This window comes from Mustelus asterias, chromosome 24 (genome assembly GCF_964213995.1).
Source record: "Mustelus asterias chromosome 24, sMusAst1.hap1.1, whole genome shotgun sequence".
Classification (NCBI taxonomy): domain Eukaryota; kingdom Metazoa; phylum Chordata; class Chondrichthyes; order Carcharhiniformes; family Triakidae; genus Mustelus; species Mustelus asterias.
The window spans coordinates 62630251-62653220 of NC_135824.1; the positions used below are offsets into that span (position 1 = coordinate 62630251).

Genomic DNA, 22970 nt, shown 5'->3' on the forward strand with positions numbered 1-22970 from the left:
AAGCTACTTTGGTATCTGGTTACGAGGTATCAAGACCATATAAATCTCCACTTCTCATGCTATAGCCGGCGATAAAGGGAATCCCAAACCTATCAGGAATGGCATGCCAAGCATAACTTAAAATGGAGAAGCAACTGGAGGTGTCCACACCTGTGGAAAAGATATTCCATCAGTCAGCGTCCAGTACAGACTGCTCTGTCTATAAACAGGGAAAGGAAGGAGGAGAGGGAAGGAAGGAAGGCAGGGGGGAGGTTCAGCCACCCGAGAATGAGTGAAATGTTTCCTGTGTAACACCCTGTAAACTCGGGGTGATTCCCACAACACGTCCGCCCTGAGCGAGTGCCCCCCCCCCCGCCCGCCCCCGCCCCCGCCCCCCCAACATCTCCACCCTATTCCAGACACCTCCACCAGTTCATTGACTTTGACTGATTATAATCCCTATTATACTCTCCACATCTACCTCATTATCCCCTTCACAAACCCATCGAAAAATAACTAACATATCTTCTGGAACTTACAACAACTAAACAGAAATGGAAAGGCACAAACTTCTCCCGTCTACACTGCATCTTCGCTGTCACCTCGCTACGTTTCTCAAACTTCAGACACGGGCAGCACAGTCCTAGGGTTTCTGCAATACAATGTGAAATTTACCTGAAATACAAAGAAACAAAGTGATAAAAACTGGACACAGAAAGAAAGTGAGCATTCAATCAATCCAGGGGGTAGAGAGAGGGAGCGAGATAAACGGGGGGGGGGGGGGGGGGGGGGGGGAGGGGGGAGAGAGAGAGAGTGTGGGATAAACACAGGGGGGAGAGAGAGAGAGAGAGTGAGATAAACCCAGGGGAGAGAGAGAGTGCGGGATAAACCCAGGGGGGGAAGAAAGAGAGAAATAAACCCAGCAGGGGGAGCGGAGAGAGAGAGAGTGAGATAAACCCAGGGGAGAGAGAGAGAGAGAGAGTACGAGATAAACCCGGGGAGAGAGAGAGAGAGAGAGTACGAGATAAACCCAGGGGAGAGAGAGAGAGTACGAGATAAACCCAGGGGGGAGAGAGAGAGAGTACGAGATAAACCCAGGGGAGAGAGAGAGAGCACGAGATAAACCCAGGGGAGAGAGAGAAAAAAATAAACCCAGGGGAGAGAGAAAGAGAGTGTGCGGGATAAACCCAGTGGAACCCAGCCGGGTTGGGGGGGGGAGAAAAGAGAGAGAGAGCGTGAGTGTGTGTGTATGTGTGCTGGATAAATCCAGGGGGGAGGGAGAGAGAGAGATAGGGGGGCAGAGAGAGTGAGAGAGTGCAGAATAAACCCGGGGGGGGTGGCGGTAAGAGTCCAAAACTAGAGGGCATAGGTTTAAGGTGAGCGGGGAGAGATACAAAAGTGTCCAGAGGGGCAATTTTTTCACACAGAGGGTGGTGAGTGTCTGGAACAAGCTGCCACAGGTAGTAGTAGAGGCGGGTACAATTTTATCTTTTAAAAAGCATTTAGACAGTTACATGGGTACGATGGGTATAGAGGGATATGGGCCAAATGCGGGCAATTGGGATTAGCTTAGGGGTTTTATGAAAAAAAAGGTGGCATGGACAAGTTGGGCCGAAGGGCCTGTTTCCATGCTGTAAACCTCTATGATTCTATGAAATGAGAGAGAGAGAGAGTGTGTATGAGTGAGAGAGTGAGGAATAAACCCAACAGACAGAGAGGGCAGGGAATAAACAGCAGATACAGAGAGTGGGGAATGGTCGGAGGGATACTGCATTAACGAGCAGAGAGACAAGACAGGCACAGGACCAGGTCGCTCTGTTAGTCTCTTGTGGTGGAACACCCTGCTGATATTGCTGCGTCCTAGCTCTCACTCTCACACACACACACAAACGAGGTGTGTCTGGGAGAGGCACTGGGGACTGTCTGATCCCTGGGGACACTGGGAATGTTGGGGTTTGGTGGGAGGTGGGCATGGGAATTGCGAACAAAATTGATGCAGAATGTCAGCTGCATGCTCGCTGGGATTCTGAGGGGCCCAGGATAGGGAATTGCATGTTTCTGCTCGATGAGGGCACCATCTAGTGTTGTGGGAGATTACTGTAGCTCCTGCAGTTTTACACAGCACACTCAATAACCACAATTACTCCAGAGGGAGTGGCCCACTTTACCTCACTCTGTGCTAGCATTCTACCCAGCACCTTCTGCTCAGCCAGTTTGCTGGTTCTTTACTGAGGTTTTAAATAGCTTTCCAATTCTCTGTGTAAAGGTGCTGAGCTCTCTGCATCTTGGGCCCTGTCCCAAAGGCTGAGGTATTTTAAACTTTACTTATTAGTGTCCCACAAGTAGGTTTACATTAACACTGCAATGAAGTTACTGTGGAAATCCCCGAGTCGTCACACTAAGGCGCCTGTTCGGGTACACTGAGGGAGAATTTGGCATGGCCAAAGGAAGGAAACCCACGCAGACACGGGGAGAACGTGCAGTCTCCACACAGACAGTGACCGAAGCTGGGAGTCGAACCCAGGTCCCTGGCGCTGAGAAGCAGCAATGCTAATCACTGTGCCACCCGTGCTGTCCCGTTTGCTCTGAGGAGTAGCCTTCCTGCTGGTCCTATAGTGTGGGACTATACCAGCAATCTAGGGGAGTCTGTGGCCATTCCTCCCCACTTGAGTGAGGACAAAAAATTTATCAGTCAGCATCCATTATCGATTTGTCAGTCGTGATGGGGTTCTGCGACTGGTGAACTATTGATCGCAGTTTATTTGCTGTTGGGAGTGAACAGCCCACATCTCAGGCTGCAAAGACTGAAACAAGGCACATGGACAGTCACAGACACAGACCCCCGTCCCGTCACCGTGTGGGGGAGTCACAGACCCCCGTCCCGTCGCCGTGCGGGGTAGTCACAGACCCCCGTCCTGTCACCGTGTGGGGGAGTCACAGACCCCCGTCCCGTCGCCGTGCGGGGGAGTCACAGACCCCCGTCCCGTCACCCTGTGGGGGAATCACAGACCCCCGTCCCGTCCCCGTGTGGGGGAATCACAGACCCCCCCGTCCCGTCCCCGTGTGGGGGAATCACAGATCCCCATCCCATCGCCGTGTGGGGGAGTCACAGACCCCCGTCCCATCGCCGTGTGGGGGAATCACAGACCCCCGTCCCGTCACCCTGTGGGGGAATCACAGACACAGACCCCCATCCCGTCACACAGTCGATTTGAGAATGTTCCTCAGGTGAGGGTGTGTCCTGGAGGGTGAATGGTGTCAGGGATCTTTCTGAAAAGAAATGCCAGCCAGTGAACTCTCCCCTCCAAGTCCAACACACTTACACGCTGGCATCACGGAAACCTCGGCAGTGACCATGCTGTTGATGTCCAGATTGGATAACGCTCCTCTCAGCAACCCACAGGTAAAGGCTAGGAACTGAAAATGAAACATTGACAAGACAATCAGAAAAACAGCTGCAGGAGTTCGATCACATCACACTTTCCATGCATCACTTTTGGACAGCGAGTGAATGTGACATCACATGACCATTCAGGAGGTAAATGATCATTTAGTGCTTTCTTTGTGATTTCAGTGAGGAGAACATAAGAACATAAGAAATAGGAGCAGGAGTAGGCCATCTAGCCCCTCGAGCCTGCCCCGCCATTCAATAAGATCATGGCTGATCTGACGTGGATCAGTTCCACTTACCCGCCTGATCCCCATAACCCTTAATTCCCTTACCGCTCAGGAATCCATCCATCCGCGCTTTAAACATATTCAGCGAGGTAGCCTCCACCACCTCAGTGGGCAGAGAATTCCAGAGATTCACCACCCTCTGGGAGAAGAAGTTCCTCCTCAACTCTGTCTTAAACCGACCCCCCTTTATTTTGAGGCTGTGTCCTCTAGTTTTAACTTCCTTACTAAGTGGAAAGAATCTCTCCGCCTCCACCCTATCCAGCCCCCGCATTATCTTATAAGTCTCCATAAGATCCCCCCTCATCCTTCTAAACTCCAACGAGTACAAACCCAATCTCCTCAGCCTCTCCTCATAATCCAAACCCCTCATCTCCGGTATCAACCTGGTGAACCTTCTCTGCACTCCCTCCAATGCCAATATATCCTTCCTCATATAAGGGGACCAATACTGCACACAGTATTCCAGCTGCGGCCTCACCAATGCCCTGTACAGGTGCATCAAGACATCCCTGCTTTTATATTCTATCCCCCTCGCAATATAGGCCAACATCCCATTTGCCTTCTTGATCACCTGTTGTACCTGCAGACTGGGCTTTTGCGTCTCATGCACAAGGACCCCCAGGTCCCTTTGCACGGTAGCATGTTTTAATTTGTTTCCATTGAGATAGTAATCCCATTTGTTATTATTTCCTCCAAAGTGTATAACCTCGCATTTATCAACGTTATACTCCATTTGCCATATCCTCGCCCACTCACTCAGAGAGTTAGCCAGCACATTGGGAGAACCCTCCACACTTACCGACCAAAATCATCAGGAGGTTAGTAACATTCACCCGACAAGACAACTGGAGCCTTAACTTAGCATCCCATGTGAAAGACAACATCTCTGACAGTGCGGCACTCCCAAAGCACCGACCCTCTGACAGTGCGGCACTCCCTCAGCACCGACCCTCTGACAGTGCGGCACTCCCAAAGCACCGACCCTCTGACAGTGCGGCACTCCCAAAGCACCGACCCTCTGACAGTGCGGCACTCCCTCAGCACTGACCCTCTGACAGTGCGGCACTCCCTCAGCACTGACCCTCTGACAGTGCGGCACTCCCTCAGCACTGACCCTCTGACAGTGCGGCACTCCCTCAGCACTGACCCTCTGACAGTGCGGCACTCCCTCAGCACTGACCCTCTGACAGTGCGGCACTCCCTCAGCACTGACCCTCTGACAGTGCGGCACCCCCTCAGCACTGACCCTCTGACAGTGCGGCACCCCCTCAGCACTGACCCTCTGACAGTGCGGCACCCCCTCAGCACGGAGCGTTAGTCTAGATTTGTGCTGACAATCTGGATCGGTATTGCTGAAATTGGGGATAAACAGTGACTAGTTCTGATCTGAAATAAGCTTTTGTTGCTGCACTAACGTTAACCCGCGCAACTCTGAACAATGGAGGGGCACAGAGGCAGAGCCGTGAGATAGTGGGAGAGCCCCCAAGCAGGGGTAGCAAGGCACAAGTATATCAGGAGTGTCCGGTAGTGCATTTGGAGTACATCGATTTCAGTAAAGCATTTGACCAGGGCCCACGTGGCAGCCTGCTCAGAAAAGTGAGATCCAATGGGATAAAAAAAAGGTGGCAGCTTGGACCCCAAACAGTCTCAGTGACAGGGAGACAAAGGGTGACACTCGATGGACGTGTATACAAACGGACAGCGGTTTGCAGTGGTGTTCCACAGGACCCAGAGTTGGAGCCCTGGTTGTTTGTTGTGTACAGCAATGATTTGGACTTTAATGTGGGCTGCATAAATTAGCAGCCGACACAGGAATTGGCCGTGTAGGGAAGAGGATAGCTGCTGTCTCCAGAATGATAGCAATGGTTTCAGCCGAGTGGGTGGAAAAGCAGCAAATGGAATTCAATCCAGCAAAGTGTGAGGGGAAATGATTTGGGGAGGGCAAACAAAGCAAAGGAATACAGGAGGATACTTCGAGGGGTGAGGAAGTGAGACCTTGGAGCGCATGTCTGCAGGTCCTTGAAGGTCATGATGTGGAGATGCCGGCGTTGGACTGGGGTAAACACAGTAAGTAGTTTAACAACACCAGGTTAAAGTCCTTGAAGGTGGTAGGACAGGTGGATAAGATGGTAAAGAAAGTGTATGGAGTGCGCTCCTTTATTTGGCACAATATTGAATACAAAAGCAGCAAAATAATGCTGGAATTGTATAAAACATTGACTGGGCCACAGCTGGAGTATTGTGTGCAGTTCTGGTCACATTACAAGGACATAATTGCTCTGAAGAGAGAAAGCAGAGGAGGTTCACAAGAATGTTGCCAGGACTGGAGAATTGCAGCTATGAGGAGGGATTGGAGAGGTTGGGATTGTTTTCCTTGGAACAGAGGCGGCTGAAGGGTGCCCGAGCCGAGGGACAAAATTATGAGGGGCCCAGACAGGGAAGACAAAGACTTGTTTCTCCCTAGCTGAGGGGCCAATTATTGGGGATTTGGGGCGGAGGAGGGCAGGGGGCAGAGATCGAAAGTGATTGGTAGGAGGATCAGAGGAAAAGCTTTTTCACCCGTTCTGGCTGTCTGGAATTCTCTGCCCGAATTGGTGGTTGAAGCTAAAACACTTAACACATTGAATAGATACATGGATCTGTGCCTGAAATGCTGCAAGCTGCAAGGCTCCGGATCAGGCACTGGAAACTGGGATTGAAAATGAGAGACTAGTTTTGTTTTTCCTTTTTTTTTGGGGGGGGTGCAGGCAGAAAGGGCTGAATGGCCACTTTCTGCGCTGTAACCTTTCTACGGCTTGATGAAATGCCTGCCAGATTGTGTGGAGTAGGAGGGTGAGAGAGAGATCAAAGCAACTACACTCAGTATCTTGGAGTATGTGGGCATTAATGCAGGGCAGAGAGAGTGAATCACTGTAAAGTGCAGAAGGAGGCCATTTGGCCCATCGAGTCTGCACCGACCACAAACCCAGACCCTATTCCCGTAACCCCACATACTTACCCTGCTAATCTCCTGACACTATGGTCAATTTACCACAGCCAATCAACCTAACCCGCACATCTCTGGACTGAGAGGAAACCGGAGCATCCAGAGGAAACCCATGCAGACATGGGGAGAATGTGCAGACTCTGCACAGACAGTGATCTGAGGCCGGAATTGAACCCGGGTCCCTGGTGCTGTGAGGCAGCAGCGCTGCCCCAAAATGTAAGGCCTTGAGGTGAGTGGAAGGGTCGGCCAACAATCAGAGTGGGATGAACTGCAATGGTTGTACTTCCCTGTCTTGGTATCGCCCTAGTGTCAAAGAGTCGGGTAATAGATGAAGGGATGTCCTTATGATTAAGGATCGGTAAGTGTTGGGCATTGGATCAATGATCAATTTGTTTAATTGGTTTCAGATGATAGTGAATCACTGCGGTCTGCCACTCACAGAGGGGCATTAGACTCTGCAACAATCCGTGCATTACGTCAGTATCTACGGCGCAATCAGAGATTCCACGACAAAAGGCCAAATACCTTTGGTGCCTCCTCCAAGTACTGCTTCCCACTGGAGACTGGAGTGAGGAGCCGGAAACGATTGTCCTGAAGCACGTAAGTTCCCTGAAAAAAAATACAAAGCGACAATGAACCACCTGGGACGGGATCGGAGCTTCACTCAACCCAGCAGCTTGTTAGAAAGCCCCTTATAGCTCTTGGGGCTAAAGCGATCAAGGAATATGGGGGGGAAGGGGGAAATCAGGATATTAAATTTGATGATCAGCCATGTTCAAAACGAATGGCAGAGCAGGCTGGAAGGGCCGAATGGCCTCCTCCTGCTTCTAGTTTCTGATTTGTTAGAGGAATTCAGAAAACCCTGGGATTTTAAAACCAGTAAGATTACTAATCAGGGGAAATTAACTTGGGGTAAGGCCCACAGTGTGCCTTATACTTATACACTACTTGCATAGACACACACATAACTACTGCCACAGAAATTAAACATGTGTTTAAATCTAAAAGACATATTTGTGAATGTACTGTGCACCTGGCCACAATGCAAACTGCCCTGGAGTATAACGGGACGAGAGTTAAACCAGGCAGGCCACATTCTTTCGAACAATAAGCTACAGAATATAGTTATGTTGTTATCAGAAGAAAGTCATGGAGTGTGTAAATTGTTATACTTTGGAAAATGAATAGAAATATTCACAAAGTACATCAAGTATTCAATTCCTACTGATAATACGACAGAGCGAGGCAGTGGGAACTCACCTTTCCAACTCTCTGGCTTACAGTGAGAAAGCAACCTTTGACGCCTTACGGATTTACGCAAGGGAGGTCGCTCAGTAACAGTGGATAGGAACTTCCAGGTCCTATAGGCCAATGAATTCCTAATTCTGCTAATAGGTAGTGTAAGCGGACACAAATTTCTGTGATTCCTTAGATTAAATATTTCTTAGAATAAAATCAAATAAATGAAACAGGACAAAACAGCACCCAGGCACAAAAGTGTGAACACACAAGTAGGTCTTTTAAAACACAGAAACAAGGCTGACCAAGGGACTCAGGAACTCACATTAGCATAACCTTCCATTTAATTAAATTGGCTCCAAGGATATCAGGAAGCCCTTATCAAACAGAAGGTCTCCTAGACATGAAAGACTTCCTGATAAAACACCTATTGTATAAGAAACTCCGGAGATCTCAGACAATTATCACCTCCCTAGACTGGGCAATCACCAGACTTAACACATCAACTCCGCACCTAAAAACCCATTAAACAGGATGACCATAGCAGAAAACCATAAACAAACCATTTACACATCAACTACAGAATACCACTATAACTATAACCCGTTTTTGGCGGGCCTGCAGAGTGCTTTCGGGACAGTGCTGTTTGTATGTCCTGATTGCACCTCCGTCGACGTTAATAAAGCTGTACCGCTGTTGAACCTGACTCTGAGTCCGAAGTGGTCGTGTTCACCCACTCGTGCTAACAGTAGGATGCAATTGGCCAAGGTAAATAACATGCACTAATACGACTGGAGCATCCAGTTAGGATGACAGGGTAGGCAGGAGAAATTAATTCTTGAAAAGGTTTTGCCATTGCATTGTAAACTTCAGGAAGGAGTTGGTGTGTCTGGTTGCCTTTCTCCCAGCATGTGTTGGCCAATAAAAAAACGTCTTTAACCAGCATACTGTCTTTCATGGGTCTTTGTATTTGGCTGGGTTCAGCTCAATATTTTAGCATCTGAGAGAAAGTTCTTCCTCCCAAATCCCCTTCTCACTCTATTTAGAAAGCCCCTCAGCCTGAAAGGACTAAATCCCCTCTGAATCGCTGCTCACTCCCCAGTGGGATTTAGACTCACCCTTTATAACCTCTCACCAACTTTTACAGATGCACCATAGACCATCCAAGACGACAAGAAACTACAAAAGATCGTGAATGTAGCCCACCACGCAAACCAGCCTCCCATCCATTGACGCTGTCTACACTTCCCGCTGCCTTGGCAAAGCAGCCAGCATAACCAAGGACCCAACGCACCCCGGACATTCTCTCTTCCACCTTCTTCTGTTGGGAAAAAGATACAAAAGTCTGAGGTCACGTACCAACCAACTCCAGAACAGCTTCTTCCCCGCTGCCGTCAGACTTTTGAATGGACCTACTTCAAACTAAGTTGACCTTTCTCTATACCCTAGCTGTGACTGTAACACTACATTCTGCATGAATAATATGCTTTGTCTGTATAGTGCACGAGAAACAATACTTTTCACTGTATACTAATATACGTGACAATAATAAATCAAATCAAATCAAATGCTCCCGAATAAAGCTCAAATCCCTCTTGATAACCCTCTCTTCCAGTTAGGCTCCGAATAGCAGAGGTTGTGTGTGTGTGTGTGTGTGTGTGTGTGTGTGTGTGTGTGTGTGTGTGTGTGTGTGTATATATATGTGAGGCTCCACTCACCTGGTGGTTCGTTCGCAGGTTATCAATCTGTTTTCGAAAGAGGTTGGTCCAGAATTCTTTACAGATAAACTTCATAACGTCCAGTTCATCTTTGAAGGATGGTGCGTCTTTGGTGAACCTACAACATCAATCCCCACTTATATAGCGCCTATAACAAACAGAGCAAAGTATCCCACAACTCTTGACAGGAATGTTATCAGCTAAAAGTAAACCCCGAGGCATACTAGGACATTAAGAAGTTTAACAACACCAGGTTAAAGTCCAACAGGTTTATTTGGTAGCAAAAGCCACACAAGCTTTAGGAGCTGCAAGCCCCTTCTTCAGGTGAGTGGGAATTCTGTTCACAAACAGAGCTTATAAAGACACAAACTCAATTTACATGAATAATGGTTGGAATGCGAATACTTACAACTAATCAAGTCTTTAAGAAACAAAACAACGTGAGTGGAGAGAGCATCAAGACAGGCTAAAAAGATGTGTATTGTCTCCAGACAAGACAGCCAGTGAAACTCTGTGGGGGTTACAAATAGTGTGACATGAACCCAATATCCCGGTTGAGGCCGTCCTCGTGTGTGCGGAACTTGGCTATCAGTTTCTGCTCAGTGACTCTGCGCCGTCGTGTGTCGCGAAGGCCGCCTTGGAGAACGCTTACCCGAAGATCAGAGGCCGAATGCCCGTGACCGCTGAAGTGCTCCCCAACAGGAAGAGAACAGTCTTGCCTGGTGATTGTCGAGCGGTATTCATTCATCCGTTGTCGCAGCGTCTGCATAGTTTCCCCAATGTACCATGCCTCGGGACATCCTTTCTTGCAGCGTATCAGGTAGACAACGTTGGCTGAGTTGCAAGAGTATGTACCGTGTACCTGGTGGATGGTGTTCTCACGTGAGATGATGGCATCTGTGTCGATGATCCGGCACGTCTTGCAGAGGTTGCTGTGGCAGGGTTGTGTGGTGTCGTGGTCACTGTTCTCCTGAAGGCTGGGTAGTTTGCTGCGGACAATGGTCTGTTTGAGGTTGTGCGGTTGTTTGAAGGCAAGAAGTGGGGGTGTGGGGATGGCCTTGGCGAGATGGTCGTCTTCATCAATGACATGTTGAAGTCTCCGGAGGAGATGCCGTAGATTCTCCGCTCCGGGGAAGTACTGGACGACGAAGGGTACTCTGTCCACCGTGTCCCGTGTTTGTCTTCTGAGGAGGTCGGTGCGGTTTTTCGCTGTGGCGCGTTGGAACTGTTGATCAATGAGTTGAGCGCCATATCCTGTTCTTATGAGGGCATCTTTCAGCGTCTGGAGGTGTCTGTTGCGATCCTCCTCATCCGAGCAGATCCTGTGTATTCGGAGGGCTTGTCCGTAGGGGATGGCTTCTTTAACGTGTTTAGGGTGGAAGCTGGAGAAGTGGAGCATCGTGAGGTTATCCGTGGGCTTGCGGTACAGTGAGGTGCTGAGGTGACCGTCCTTAATGGAGATGCGTGTGTCCAAGAATGCAACCGATTCCGGAGAGTAGTCTATGGTGAGTCTGATGGTGGGATGGAACTTGTTGATGTCATCATAGAGTTGTTTCAGTGATTGGTCACCATGAGTCCAAAGGAAGAAAATGTCATCGATGTATCTAGTGTATAACATCGGTTGAAGGTCCCGTGCGGTGAAGAAGTCTTGTTCGAACCTGTGCATGAAGATGTTGGCATATTGAGGTGCGAATTTGGTCCCCATGGCTGTTCCGTGTGTCTGGATGAAGAACTGGTTGTTGAAGGTGAAGATATTGTGGTCCAGGATGAAGCGGATGAGATGTAAAATTGCATCTGGAAACTGGCAGTTGTTGGCGCTGAGCACTGAGGCCTTTGCAGCAATGCCATCGTCATGGGGGATGCTGGTGTAGAGTGCCGAGACATCCATTGTGACGAGGAGCGCTCCTGGTTCAACTGCTCCATGTGTGCCGAGTTTCTGTAGGAAGTCCATCGTGTCGCGACAAAAGCTGGGGGTTCTTTGTACAATGGGTTTCAGGATGCCCTCGACATAGCCGGAGAGGTTCTCGCACAGGGTCCCATTGCCCGATACGATGGGACGGCCGGGTGTGTTGTGATCCTTGGTTCACTGGCTGTCTTGTCTGGAGACAATACACATCTTTTTAGCCTGTCTTGATGCTCTCTCCACTCACGTTGTTTTGTTTCTTAAAGACTTGATTAGTTCTAAGTATTCGCATTCCAACCATTATTCATGTAAATTGAGTTTGTGTCTTTATATGCTCTGTTTGTGAACAGAATTCCCACTCACCTGAAGAAGGGGCTTGCAGCTCCTAAAGCTTGTGTGGCTTTTGCTACCAAATAAACCTGTTGGACTTTAACCTGGTGTTGTTAAACTTCTTACTGTGTTTACCCCAGTCCAACGCCGGCATCTCCACATCATACTAGGACATACCAGGGCTACAGGTTCATAGCTCCTTGAAAGTGGAGTCACAGCAGGACAGAGTGTTGAAGAAGGCATTCAGCATGCTTGGTTTCATTGGTCAGATCATTGAATACAGGAGTTGGGACGTCTTGTTGAAGTTGTACAAGACATTGGTAAGGCCACACTTGGAATACTGCACACAGTTCCGGTCACCCTATTATAGAAAGGATATTACTCAACTAGAAAGAGTACAGAAGTTATTTACTCGAATGCTACCGGGACTTGATGGTTTGAATTATAAGGAGGCTGAATAGGCTGGGACTTTTTTCCCTGGAGCGTAGGAGGCTTAAGGGTGATCTTATAGAGGTATATAAGATAATGAGGGGCAAAGATCAGCCAGATAGTCAATATCTTATCCCAAAGGTAGGGGAGTCTAAAACTAGAGGGCATAGGTTTAAGGTGAGAGAGGAGAGATACAAAAGGGTCCAGAGGGGCAATTGTTTCACACAGAGGGTGGTGAGTGTCTGGAACAAGCTGCCAGAGGCAGTAGTAGAGGCAGGTACAATTTTGTCTTTTAAAAAGCATTGAGACAGTTACATGGGTAAGATGGGTATCGAGAAATATGGGCCAAATGCGGGCAATTGGGACTAGCCTAGTGGTTAAAAGAAAAGGGTAGCATGGACAAGTTGGGCCAAAGGGCCTGTTTCCATGCTGTAAACCTCTGACTCTATAAGAGGCTATACAACAAAAGCTTGTTCAGAAAAGTAGGTTTTAAAGGAGCATCTTCAGTGTGGAGAAGTGGAGAGGTTTTAAGGAGGGAATCTCACAGCTTAGGGCCCAAGGAACTGTGGCATGACCTCCAATGATGGAGGGATTCAAACAGTGGAGTGCAGAGATCTTGGATGGTTGTAGGGCTGAAGGGGGTTTGAGAGATAGGAAGAGGCGAGGTGATGGAGAAATTTAAAACCAAGGATGAGAATATTAAAACGAGGTGTTGCCAGACCAGGTGTCAATGTAAGTCAGTGGGGCATGTTGGGAGAATGGAACTTGTTGTGACGTTTGGATGAGGTGAACATTGCAGGAGATAAATAACGGTTTAATTGAGTAGCAGGGCTCCTGCGATACACTTCAATTCAACTCAGAGTTCAACTGAAGTTCTGCAGCCAACATCAACTGATTCAGCTGAGAGATTGGGTGGGATCTTCCTGTTCCAGTGGTTTAGTCACTCACTGGATGATCAGTAATCTCTTTGGGTTATTGCAGAACATTTTCTACCTGCAGCGTAGGAGGCTGAGGGGTGATCTTATAGAGGTCTATAAAATAATGAGGGGCATAGATCAGCTAGATAGTCAATATCTTTTCCCAAAGGTAAGGGAGTCTAAAACTAGAGGGCATGGGTTTAAGGTAAGAGGGGAGAGATACAAAAGTGTCCAGAGGGGCAATTCTTTCACAGAGGGTGGTGAGTGTCTGGAACGAGCTGCCAGAGGTGGGTACAATTTTGTCTTTTAAAAAATATTTAAACAGTTACATGGGTAAGATGGGTATAGAGGGATATGGGCCAAATGCAGGTAATTGGGACTAGCTTAGTGGTAAAAACTGGGTGGCATGGACAAGTTGGGCTGAAGGGCCTGTTTCCGTGCTGTAAACCTCTATGATTCTATCTAGAGGAGTTATGATTCCAGCTGTTCTCTGGGCCAGCAATGCTCACGCTGGGAACTCTTGCTACCTCTGACCCAAAGGGATGCCCCATAGAAGTGCAAAGCAGGTTGGGAGGTAGTATATTGGGAAGGAGAAGGTGGTGGAGAACCTGCACAGAATCACCAGACAAGAGGCAGGAATCTTCAGCCTCTATGTCTGACTATCTGATAACACTCCACAACTTAGCCACAAGCTGTGAAATCAGCAAGATAAATCACACTTAACTGATATTCTGCCCACTCTTTGCACCAATACACTCATAATACCAAGTTTGATGACAAAGATATGCGGGTTGGGTGGATCGGCTGTGCTAAATTAACCCGAGTGTCAGGGGATTAGCAGGATAAATACGTGGGGTTTCAGGGATAGGGCCTGGGTGGGATTGTGGTCGGTGCAGACTCGATGGGCCGAATGGCCTTCTGCACTGTAGGGATTCTATGATACTATGACATAGATGTTTCATACGGGACTGAACGCTGCCCATCATTGGAGAGAATGTCAGAGCAGCGAGAGTGCAATTATTTGCAGAAAGAAACCTGAGCCAGGCCTGATCAAAGCACGCAGTGCGCACAGAGACAGGATCGATCCACCAGCTCCATTCACACAGCCAGTTGAATACAATTGTCGCTGTAACATAAAGATAGCAAGTCGCCGAGACAGGTCAGCCACTAACCTCTCGATCAGACCTTGTCCTGCCCGGAAACCCATCCCTTCCAATGTGGAAATGCATTTCCCCTGTTCCTGCTGGGAGAAACAAATAATTTTAACAGATTCTGCATCAGAGTCAGGTTAACAGCCCTCAGAAAACACAATTAAACCCTAAGATTCAAACACCCTTCAGCCTGCAACCCACTGAACAGTTCAGTCAAACCACCCCTCTACCTTCTCACTCAAGGGATTATAAATCAAGTCCAAACCACTTGAGCACAGGTATCATTCAGGTGAATCTCTGCTACAAACTCTCTGAGATCAATACCTCCTTCCTGAGGTGGGGCGCCCAGAATGGGATGCAGCATTAAGTGCCTGAGGACCTGGCAGGTTATTTCGATGGTGGGATCCAGGTCCCACTACATTAACCCGGGGACACTGCAAACACTAGGAAAGTGCAGACACAGACTCCCATATAAAATACCTGCAGAGATCACAAGTCAGAATAGAACATGGCTTTACAACACGATGAGAGGACCAGAAATGTAGAACCACAGAATCCCTACAGTGCAGAAGGAGGCCATTCGGCCCATCGAGTCTGCACCAACCACAATCCCACCCAGGCCATATCCTCCTAACTCCATATATTTACCCCACTAACCCTCTGATACTAAGGGGCAATTTAGCATGGCCAATCCACCTAATCTGCACATCTTTGGAGTGTGGGTGGAAACCGGAGCACCCGGAGGAAACCCACGCAGACACGGGGAGAATGTGCAGACTCCACACAGACAGTGACCCGAGGCCGGAATTGAACCCGGGCCCCTGGCGTTGTGAGGCAGCAGTGCTAACCACTGTGCCACCGTGCTGCTGACTCATACCTAGATCCCAAGTATTAACCAGGGAATGGAAGAGTTAGGGAGCTGGTTTTAAGAAAATCTTTCCAGGGAAAGGAGTGCGGATTTCCAGATATTTGTGACTGATGACAGTAATCCAGGGTTTGAGGAGAGGGCTGAGAAAATCCACATTTATATAGCACCTTTTTTATTAATGACTTAGAGGAGGGGGCTGAAGGGTGGATCAGTAAATTTGCTGATGACACCAAGATTGGTGGAGTAGTGGATGAGGTGGAGGGCTGTTGTAGGCTGCAAAGAGACATAGATAGGATGCAAAGCTGGGCTGAAAAATGGCAAATGGAGTTTAACCCTGATAAATGTGAGGTGATTCATTTTGGTAGGACTAATTTAAATGTGGATTACAGGGTCAAAGGTAGGGTTCTGAAGACTGTGGAGGAACAGAGAGATCTTGGAGTCCATATCCACAGATCTCTAAAGGTTACCACTCAAGTGGATAGAGCTGTGAAGAAGGCCTATAGTGTGTTAGCTTTTATTAACAGGGGGTTGGAATTTAAGAGCCGTGGGGTTATGCTGCAACTGTACAGGACCTTGGTGAGACCACATTTGGAATATTGTGTGCAGTTCTGGTCACCTCACTATAAGGAGGATGTGGAAGCGCTGGAAAGAGTGCAGAGGAGATTTACCAGGATGCTGCCTGGTTTGGAGGGTAGGTCTTATGAGGAAAGGTTGAGGGAGCTAGGGCTGTTCTCTCTGGAGCGGAGGAGGCTGAGGGGAGACTTAATAGAGGTTTATAAAATGATGAAGGGGATAGATAGAGTGAACGTTCAAAGACTATTTCCTCGGGTGGATGGAGCTATTACAAGGGGGCATAACTATAGGGTTTGTGGTGGGAGATATAGGAAGGATATCAGAGGTAGGTTCTTTACGCAGAGAGTGGTTGGGGTGTGGAATGGACTGCCTGCAGTGATAGTGGAGTCAGACACTTTAGGAACATTTAAGCGGTTATTGGATAGGCACATGGAGCACACCAGGATGATAGGGAGTGGGATAGCTTGATCTTCGTTTCAGATAAAGCTCGGCACAACATCATGGGCCGAAGGGCCTGTTCTGTGCTGTACTGTTCTATGTTCTATCACCACCTCAGCACGTCCCAAAGTGATTTACAACCATTGAAGCACTTTGGAAGCATTGTCACTGTTGTAATGGAGGAAATATGGCAGCCAATTTGTGCACAGCAGGATCCCACAAACAGCAATGTGTTTCAGGGACTGGAACACTGGCGAGGGGGGAGTTGAGGGAGGGAGGGTTGGAATAATGTGGAGAATGAAAGCCTGGGGTCCAAACCCATGGGGCTGGTGTGAGATGGATATTGGGGGTATTTTAAGGGGTTTAAGGCATATTTCGATGATTGGGGACAGACTTGGGAAATATTTCAGATACATCAGAGTTATATTAACGAGTTTCGGGGACTATTGTATCATATTGGGGTCTATTTCAGGAATAAGGAGTGTTAGAGATTATTGGAGTCAACTCGGTGAATATTTGAGGGCTTTATATTTTATTAGTGTTGGGGATGGAGGTTATATTCAGGTATGTAGGGGTTATATTAGAGTTACTTAGTCTGTTGGGGATATTAGGGAATGTGGTGAGGGTTTATATTAAAGTATATCTTATAGTATATTTAGAGTTCATATAGGGTTTATATTGGGGTATATATAGGGTTTTAGCATATACACAGGGTATTTATTAGGGTATATACAAGATTTATTTTAGGGTGTATGGTTTATTTTAGGGTATAAGATTTTCAATTTGATTTATTATTGTCACAATAGTGAAAAGTATTGTTTCTTGTGCGCTATTGTTACAATTCAGCTCAGAAACTCCAAAGTGGTTTATGGAGTCCGCTTGAATCATAAGTTTGCGTCTTGAATTTGGCGAGAATAAGCACGAGATGCTTCACTTCAGGTATGATTCAACAACCCACCAGGCAGCTTTTATCAAACAAAGTTTATTTGTGTGGGAGGGAACACAAAGAAAGTAGGAAAGAACTCAAACGGGGAAATAGAAGGGCAAAAAGGGGTCACGAAATGTCCTTGGCAGACAGGATTAAGGAGAATCCCAAGGCATTTTATTCATACGTTAGGAACAAAAGGGTGTCAGGGAAAGATTCGGACCTCTCAGGGACAAAAGTGGGGAATTATGCTTGGAGCCCAAAGAAGTAGGGGAGATCCTAAATGAAGACTTTGCGTCGGTATTCACAAAGGAGAGGGATGTGTTGACTGGGAGTGTCTCGGAGGGGAGTGTTGAACCGTTGGAGAAAATCTCCATTACAAGGGAGGAAGTGTTAGGTTTGTTAGAGAATATAAAGACTGACAAATCCCCAGGGCCTGATGGAATCTATCCAAGGCTGCTCAGGGAGACGAGAGATGAAATCGCTGGGCCTCTGACGCTAATCTTTGTCTCGTCACTGGACGCAGGTGAGGTCCCAGAGGATTGGAGGATAGCTAATGTGGTCCCGTTATTTAAGAAGGGTAGGAAGGATAACCCAGGTAATTATAGGCCGGTGAGCTTGACGTCCGTGGTGGGGAAGCTGTTGGAGAAGATTCTTAGAGATAGGATGTATGCGCATTTAGAAAGGAATAAACTCATTAACGATAGTCAGCATGGTTTTGTGAGAGGGAGGTCATGCCTCACTAACCCGGAGGAGTTTTTTGAAGAAGTGACCAGAATGGTTGACAAGGGAAGGGCCGTGGATGTCGTCTATATGGACTTCAGTAAAGCGTTTGACAAAGTCCCTCATGGTAAGCTGGTGAAAAAGGTTGGATCTCATGGGATAAAGGGGGAGGTAGCTAGATGGGTGGAGAACTGGCTTGGTCACAGAAGACAGAGGGTGGTAGTGGAAAGGTCTTTTTCCGGCTGGAGGCCTGTGACTAGTGGTGTTCCGCAGGGCTCTGTATTGGGACCTCTGCTGTTTGTGATTTATATAAACGATCTGGAAGAAGGTGCAACTGGGGTGATCAGTAAGTTCGCGGACGACACAAAATTGGCAGGACTTGCAGATAGTGAGGAGCATTGTCAGAAGCTACAGAAGGATATAGATAGGCTGGAAATTTGGGCAAAGAAATGGCAGATGGAGTTCAATCCTGATAAATGCGAAGTGATGCATTTTGGTAGAAATAATGTAGGGAGGAGCTTATGATAAATGGCAGAACCATAAAGGGTGTAGATACGCAGAGGGACCTGGGTGTGCAAGTCCACAGATCCTTGAAGGTGACGTCACAGGTGGAGAAGGTGGTGAAGAAGGCATATGGCATAGAAATCATAGAAACCCTACAGTGCAGAAGGAGGCCATTCAGCCCATCAAGTCTGCACCGACCACAATCCCACCCAGGCCCTACCCCCACATATTTACCCGCTAATCCCTCTAACCTGCACATCCCAGGACTCTAAGGGGCAATTTTTAACCTGGCCAATCAACCTAACCCGCACATCTTTGGACTGTGGGAGGAAACCGGAGCACCCGGAGGAAACCCACGCAGACACGAGGAGAATGTGCAAACTCCACACAGACAGTGACCCGAGCCGGGAATCGAACCCGGAACCCCTGGAGCTGTGAAGCAGCAGTGCTAACCACTGTGCTACCGTGCAGCCCGCATGCTTGCCTTTATAGGATGGGGCATAGAGTATAAAAGTTGGGGTCTGATGTTGCAGATATATAGAACGTTGGTTCGGCCGCATTTGGAATACTGCGTCCAGTTCTGGTCGCCACACTACCAGAAGGACATGGAGGCTTTGGAGAGAGTACAGAGGAGGTTTACCAGGATGTTGCCTGGTATGGAGGGGCTTAGTTATGAGGAGAGATTGGGTAAACTGGGGTTGTTCTCCCTGGAAAGACGGAGGATGAGGGGAGATCTAATAGAGGTGTATAAAATTATGAAAGGCATAGATAGGGTGAACGGTGGGAAGCTTTTCCCCAGGTCGGTGGTGACGTTCAGGAGGGGTCACGGGCTCAAGGTGAAGGGGGGGGGAGGTTTAACACGGATATCAGAAGGACATATTTTACACAGAGGGTGGTGGGGGCCTGGAATGCGCTGCCAGGCAAGGTGGTGGAGGCGGACACACTGGGAACGTTTAAGACTTATCTAGATAGCCATATGAATGGAGTGGGAATGGAGGGATACAAAAGAATGGTCTATTGTTTGGACCAGGGAGCGGCATGGGCTTGGAGGGCCGAAGGGCCTGTTCCTGTGCTGTATTGTTCTTTGGAAGTTGTTGGAGAGGATTCTTAGAGACAGGATGTATACGCATTTAGAACGGAACAATCTCATTAGTGACAGACAGCATGGTTTTGGAAATCTCTGGAATTCTCTGCCCACTGAAGTGGTGGAGGCTACCTCGTTGAATATGTTTAAATCACGGATAGATGGATTCCTGATCGGTCAGGGAATTAGAGGTTATAGGTATCAGGCGGGTAAGTGGAACTGATCCACTTCAGATCAGCCATGATCTTATTGAATGGTGGGGTAGGCTCGAGGGGCTAGATGGCCTACTCCTGCTCCTATTTCTTATCTTATGTTTTGTAAGAGGGAGGTCGTGCCTTACAAATTGGGTGGAGTTTGTTGAGGAAGTGACAAAAACGGTTGACGAAGGAAGGGCCGTGGATGTCGTCTATATGGATTTCAGTAAGGCATTTGACAAAGTCCCTCATGGCAGGTTGGTTAAGAAGGTTAAGGCTCATGGGATAAGAGGAGAGGTGGCTAGATGGGTAGAGAACTGGCTTGGCCACAGGAGACAGAGGGTAGCAGTCGAAGGGTCTTTTTCCGGCTGGAGGTCTGTGACCAGTGGTGTTCCGCAGGGTTCTGTACTGGGACCTCTGCTATTTGTGATATATATATATAAATGATTTGGAAGAAGATGTAACTGGTGTTATCAGCAAGTTTGCGGATGACACGAAGATGGCTGGACTTGCGGATAGTGATGAACATTGTCGGGCAATACAGCAGGATATAGATAGGCTGGAAAATTGGGTGGAGAAATGGCAGATGGAATTTAATCCAGATAAATGCAAAGCGATGCATTTTGGAAGAACTAATGTAGGGGGGAGTTATACAATAAATGGCAGAGCCATCAAGAGTATAGAAACACAGAGGGACTTAGGTGTGCAAATCCACAAATCCTTGAAGGTGGCAGCACAGGTGGTGAAGAAGGCATATGGTATGCTTGCCTTTATAGGACGGGGTATAGAGTATAAAAGCTGGAGTCTGATGATGCAGCTGTATAGAACGCTGGTTAGGCCACATTTGGAGTACTGCATCCAGTTCTGGTCGCCACACTACCAGAAGGACGTGGAGGCTTTAGAGAGAGTGCAGAGAAGGTTTACCAGGATGTTGCCTGGTATGGAGGAGAGATTGGGTAGACTGGGCTTGTTCTCGCTGGAAAGACGGAGAATGAGGGGAGACCCAATAGAGGTGTACAAAATTATGAAGGGTATAGATAGGGTGAACAGTGGGAAGCTTTTTCCCAGGTCGGAGGTGACTATCACAAGGGGTCACGGGCTCAAGGTGAGAGGGGCGAGGTATAACTCAGATATCAGAGGGACGTTTTTTTTTTACACAGAGGGTGGTGGGGGCCTGGAAAGCGCTGCTAAGTAGGGTGGTGGAGGCAGACACGCTGACATCGTTTAAGACTTACCTGGATAGTCACATGAGCAGCCTGGGAATGGAGGGATACAAACAAATGGTCTAGTTGGACCAAGGAGCAGCACAGACTTAGAGGGCCGAAGGGCCTGTTTCCTGTGATGTACTGTTCTTTGTTCAGAATATAGTTAACATGTATAGTAAGAAAATTTGCCTTATCTCATCAATTACAAGCAACAACAAAAAGAAAACAACCACATTAATGTATTAATTCTTAACTGAATATTAAAGCTGTTCCGACAAACCAAAATCTTTCAGAGACAAAACCCTTTTCACAGGCTTAACACGGCATAGATCAAAATCTCACTTGACTGCAATTGAGTCTTTTCGAAGGCTGCACTTTCCTTCCAGAAGGCCAAACGTTGCCTTAAGATAACCAGCAGAATTTCCAAATAGAACAGGGAGAAGGGAGACAGAAAGAGAGAGACAGACAGAGACTTCAGTTTCTTTCTTGCTAAAACTAAAAACTGAACTGCAACTTCAGAACTCTCAAAACTGAAACCTTAAACTCACAGGTTCTTCTAACAGTGCGGGATCGTAAAACTAATCCCAGAGTAAACATAAACAACCCCACTTAAGCTATTGAAGTAGCAATAAAAGGACAATTCCAGTCGGCAGCAACAATAACAGCATCAGTGAAGCTGCAGAAATCATGATTTTAAACAAGGGATATGGACAGCACACTAGACAGAGAAAGCATACCGTTCATAGAGTAGATAGCAGAGAAGGAGATAGTGCAGAATAGGTAAAGGGTGTTTATAGGGTTTGGTAGGGGTTATTTTAGAGTTTATTTTGGATTATGTTGGGTATATATCTGGTTTTATTTCGGGTATACTGGTTTTTACAGGGTTTATTATATACAGGTTTATTTTAGCGTGTAAAGAGTGTTTATATCGATTTTTAGCGATTATTTTAGGGTGTATAAAACATTTTACTGGGGTTATTTTAGAGTTCTGATAGGGTTATTTTAGGGTATATATATCTGGTTGTATTAGGGTATAAATAACGTTTTATCTAAGTTTATTTAAGGACATATATAGGGTTTATTCGGGTACATTTAGGGTTGTTTTACGGTATCTCTAGGGGTTAATTTAGAGTTTATAGGGTTTTAATTAGGGTACATAAAGGGTTTTATTAAAGTTTATTTCAGGGTATCTCGAGTGTGTGTGTTGGGGGGGGGGGTTGAGAGTTTATATGGGTAGATCTAGAGTTTCATTAGGATATATCTAGGGGTTATTTAAGGGTAGATAGAGGATTTTATAGATAGTTTTATTAGTGCATCTATAGGGTGTGTGTTGGGTTTTTAGGGTAGGCATGTGTGGGGGACAGGTTTTTATATAATATATATATAGGGTTTATTAGTGTATACATGGATTCTCTATAGGGCGTGTATATCAGGTAGGCACAGGTCTCTATAGGGTGTATATAGGCCATCTATAGTGGGATCTATAGGATGTGTCTATAGGGTGTGTGTCAGGTTTTTAGGGTGTGTATGGGTCTCTATAGGGTCTGTCTATAGGGTGTGTCTATAGGCTGTGTATAGAGTGTGTGTCAGGTTTTTAGGGTGTGTATAGGGTATATATAGGCTGTGTGAGTGTAGGGTGTGTCTATAGGCTGTGTGAGTGTAGGGTGTGTCTATAGGCTGTGTGTCTATAGGCTCGGTCTATAGGCTGTGTGTACACTGTGGGCTTTACCGTCTCCGCGGCCTCTGCCTCGGCCTGAAGCTGCGCCACAATCTCCAGGTGCAGCAACTCGAACAGAACCGCGTCGCCCATCACGCGAGGCCGAGGCTTCGGGGGGGTTTTCCGGGCTCTCCGCGGGTTTCAGATCCGGGTTTTATTCGTGTTTTTCCGGGTTTCCGGAGCCCCGCCCCAGGGGCCCCGGTGGCCGTTCACCCGCTTTGCCCGGAGTTGAGGGTCAGTGCCCGGACACTGACCGCTCCGCTCCGGACACTATAATAAACATTCACCTGACCAATCAAACTCTCCGGCCGGAGAATCCCCGGAAAATCTCCCGGTTTTCAGCCGCTTCCTGGGATCCAACTCCGGGAAAGAGAAAGTGGCTCATAGTCGGCCACCCGGGGAGAGCCAG

At 47.5% G+C, this 22970-nt stretch overlaps 1 protein-coding gene across 2 annotated transcripts; it reads right to left on the reverse strand.

Annotated features, from left to right (window-relative positions):
* Positions 1 to 470: 470 nt before the first annotated feature.
* Positions 471 to 22731, reverse strand: LOC144511478 (trafficking protein particle complex subunit 6b-like). 2 transcript variants are annotated; one of them, XM_078241865.1, is made up of 6 exons: positions 22574 to 22731; positions 14352 to 14422; positions 9601 to 9718; positions 7169 to 7252; positions 3303 to 3396; positions 471 to 654 (listed from the first exon to the last, which is right to left on the reverse strand). In XM_078241865.1, exons 1-6 carry the CDS (start codon positions 22652 to 22654, stop codon positions 623 to 625), a joined length of 480 nt encoding a protein of 159 aa, XP_078097991.1. In that variant the 5' UTR covers positions 22655 to 22731; the 3' UTR covers positions 471 to 622. The 2 variants fall into 2 exon arrangements, with proteins under 2 accessions (XP_078097991.1, XP_078097992.1); XM_078241866.1 differs by having other exon boundaries at positions 14352 to 14419; positions 22574 to 22721.
* Between the last annotated feature and the right edge of the window lie 239 nt (positions 22732 to 22970).

Bases quoted from the DNA above. Each gene is read 5' to 3' on its own strand.
- LOC144511478 (XM_078241865.1), bottom strand. From the start codon at position 22,654: ATGGGCGACGCGGTTCTGTTCGAGTTGCTGCACCTGGAGATTGTGGCG. The intron at 9,719-14,351 runs GTTAGTGGCTGA...TTGATGTTGTAG, and splicing joins GGACAAGGTCTGATCGAGAG to GTTCACCAAAGACGCACCAT. The intron at 7,253-9,600 runs GTGAGTGGAGCC...ATTTTTTTTCAG, and splicing joins ACCTGCGAACGAACCACCAG to GGAACTTACGTGCTTCAGGA.